Here is a 2,299-nt window from a genome sequence, read left to right as displayed (position 1 = left end):
GTCTGAATGCGTCTGTTAGGAGACAGACATCTCGATCTTCACTGGCTCAGCCCGAGCAGCAGCAATACGGGTCTACTAGTGGTTGGTCGAGAGACCAACAGTCTGGTAGTAGTCGGCCCTTGTACTCTGCAAGTGGAGCACCCATATCTGACGAGGAAGACGAATGTTCGGGTAGTCATGCTGGTGACCGGGATGAAGAACAGGACCCTCAGGATTACCATATGGTATATAGGGGTCAGTTTGGGAGATTTGTTGGTAGTGGGTCGAGTCAGCCTACTTCCAGCTCTGCAGAGGCATGGTTAGTGCAGGAACCGATGCCGGGTGGGCCTGAGGATGGGTCAGTTATCCCTAGTTTTGGCGGTCACGTGGCACGATATATCTGGATGGAGCAGGAGCGTAGTGTTTTGCGCTGTTTGAGTAGGACAAAGTTATGTTCTGACTTGTGTACTTGGCGAGGCCGTCAATCTGTGGAGGCCATTGCGGAGATTGATGCTAGTTGGTTGTCTCACTTGCCCGGCCTGATGTTTAAGAGACTTGATTGGCCGTTGATTTCTGCTTTTGTTGAGAGGTGGCAGCCAGATACGAACACCTTTCACATGCCATTTGGGGAGATTACGATCTTGCTGCACGACGTGTACAACATACTTGGGTTACGGGTTGCAGGCAATATGGTGTCCACTACTCCTAGCACGGACGTGTTACGGGACGAGTGCTCGGTCACCATGGATATGACTCCAGATGATCTGTCTGAGGTTTGCGGCACAAAGACCATTTGGCAGGGTAGTGGGGTGTTGACTGATAAGATTTTTGAGTCGACGTTGGCGGTCGACCGGGATTTTAGTGAGCAGCTTGATGCATACTTGTGGTTAGTGCTTGGAGGTACACTGTTTGTAGACAAGAGTGGTAACCGTACGCATCCTTCCTTCCTCCACGAGCTATGTCACACGGATGTCCCTATTAACGAGTATGCTTGGGGAACAGCTGCACTGGCCTACTTGTATCGACAACTGGGCACGGCATCACGGAAAGGTGCTGATTCGATTGCTGGTTGTCTCACGCTTCTGCAAGCGTGGATTTACGAGTACTTTCCGTGCTTTCGGCCACAGCAGGGTACCTTGACCCGGGACCTTCAAATGCCTCGTGCGTCTGCTTGGGATGTAGGAGCGGGATGTCCTAGCAAGAACCTGGAGCGCCTGTTAGCTTTTCGTACTAGGATTGATGCGCTTACCGACCGTGAGGTGAACTGGCTACCGTACGGAGCTGATCCTGCATTACGAGTGCCCCCCACTTTATTCATTGGCTGCATCCAGTACCGTAACATCATTGAGCCGTACATGCCGGATAGAGTGGTCCGCCAGCTTGGTTTCGTGCAAGGCATTCCCCGCGAGATCATCAGGCCAGAGAAGGCCAAGAGGCCGACTAACTTGAAGATGTATCGGGTAGACTTCCCGACTGAGATGACAGCTGTGTTGTGGAATAGGTTTGTCCCTGGGGTATCTCAGAGTGTTGTTTTAGGTGCCCTACCCAGGCTTAGTGCTGCAGCTCCTTCGGTTGCGCCCGGTTACATGCAGTGGCTGTACAGGTTTTCTCACCCGCGGGTATCTCCAGGTCCAGGAGTTACAAGCAACCTGCCTGAGCGGACTAACACTGATTACGTACGTATTAATGCTTAATATTATATTAACAATGACTTCTATTAATTTTTGTGTTATAATATGTTATTGTTTTATTTGCAGTGGATGGGTCGGTCCATGGAGATTCACCAAAGAGCACTAGCTGAGTATCCTGAAATGTCGAGTGAGACTCGAACAATGACTGAGCAACTTGTATTTGATTGGAAGTCAAAAATGGGACTTTAGATTATTTTGATTAGATGTTCTGTTAGTGATGGTTTTAATTATGTTATGAACTTATTTGTATTTTATTTTTAAAAATGTAATGTATAAACTGGACACTTATTTTATTTTATATTTGATGTTTTGTACAAATATCATGTTAGATTAAAAGCAAATACATATAAAATTAATTTCATAAATCTAATTTTCGTACAAATGTTCAAAGTTAGTGAATGTACATTACAAACTACCTAACTAATGCATCCCACATGTCCCTTCTCAATTGATATGCTTGATCCCATCCGTTGACACTATCCTCGTGGTGTTCCGTCCACCAACCGGCGATCGGCGGGAGTGGTGAATCAGGTACAAGGTCAAGACGGATAAAATGTGATCCACCAACTGTAGCAATCACAAACTCTCGAGTCGGTGACCGAACCCCGTTGCGTGCCCTAAGCGGTAAG

General features: G+C 47.5%; 1 protein-coding gene across 1 annotated transcript; it reads left to right on the top strand.

Annotated features, from left to right (window-relative positions):
• The first annotated feature begins 857 nt into the window (after positions 1-857).
• Positions 858-2,019, top strand: LOC145555871 (uncharacterized). Its single transcript, XM_081617586.1, has 2 exons — positions 858-1,655; positions 1,737-2,019. The coding sequence occupies exons 1-2, from the start codon at positions 1,134-1,136 to the stop codon at positions 1,857-1,859; spliced, it is 645 nt and encodes a 214-aa protein (XP_081473712.1). The 5' UTR covers positions 858-1,133; the 3' UTR covers positions 1,860-2,019.
• The last annotated feature ends 280 nt before the right edge of the window (positions 2,020-2,299 follow it).

The sequence above is a fragment of the Chenopodium album genome, chromosome 8 (assembly GCF_948465745.1).
Source record: "Chenopodium album chromosome 8, dcCheAlbu1.1, whole genome shotgun sequence".
In the NCBI taxonomy this organism is placed as follows: Eukaryota; Viridiplantae; Streptophyta; class Magnoliopsida; order Caryophyllales; family Amaranthaceae; genus Chenopodium; species Chenopodium album.
The sequence above is the reverse complement of the archived record's forward strand: the minus strand, read 5'-3'. Positions and strand labels throughout refer to the sequence as shown.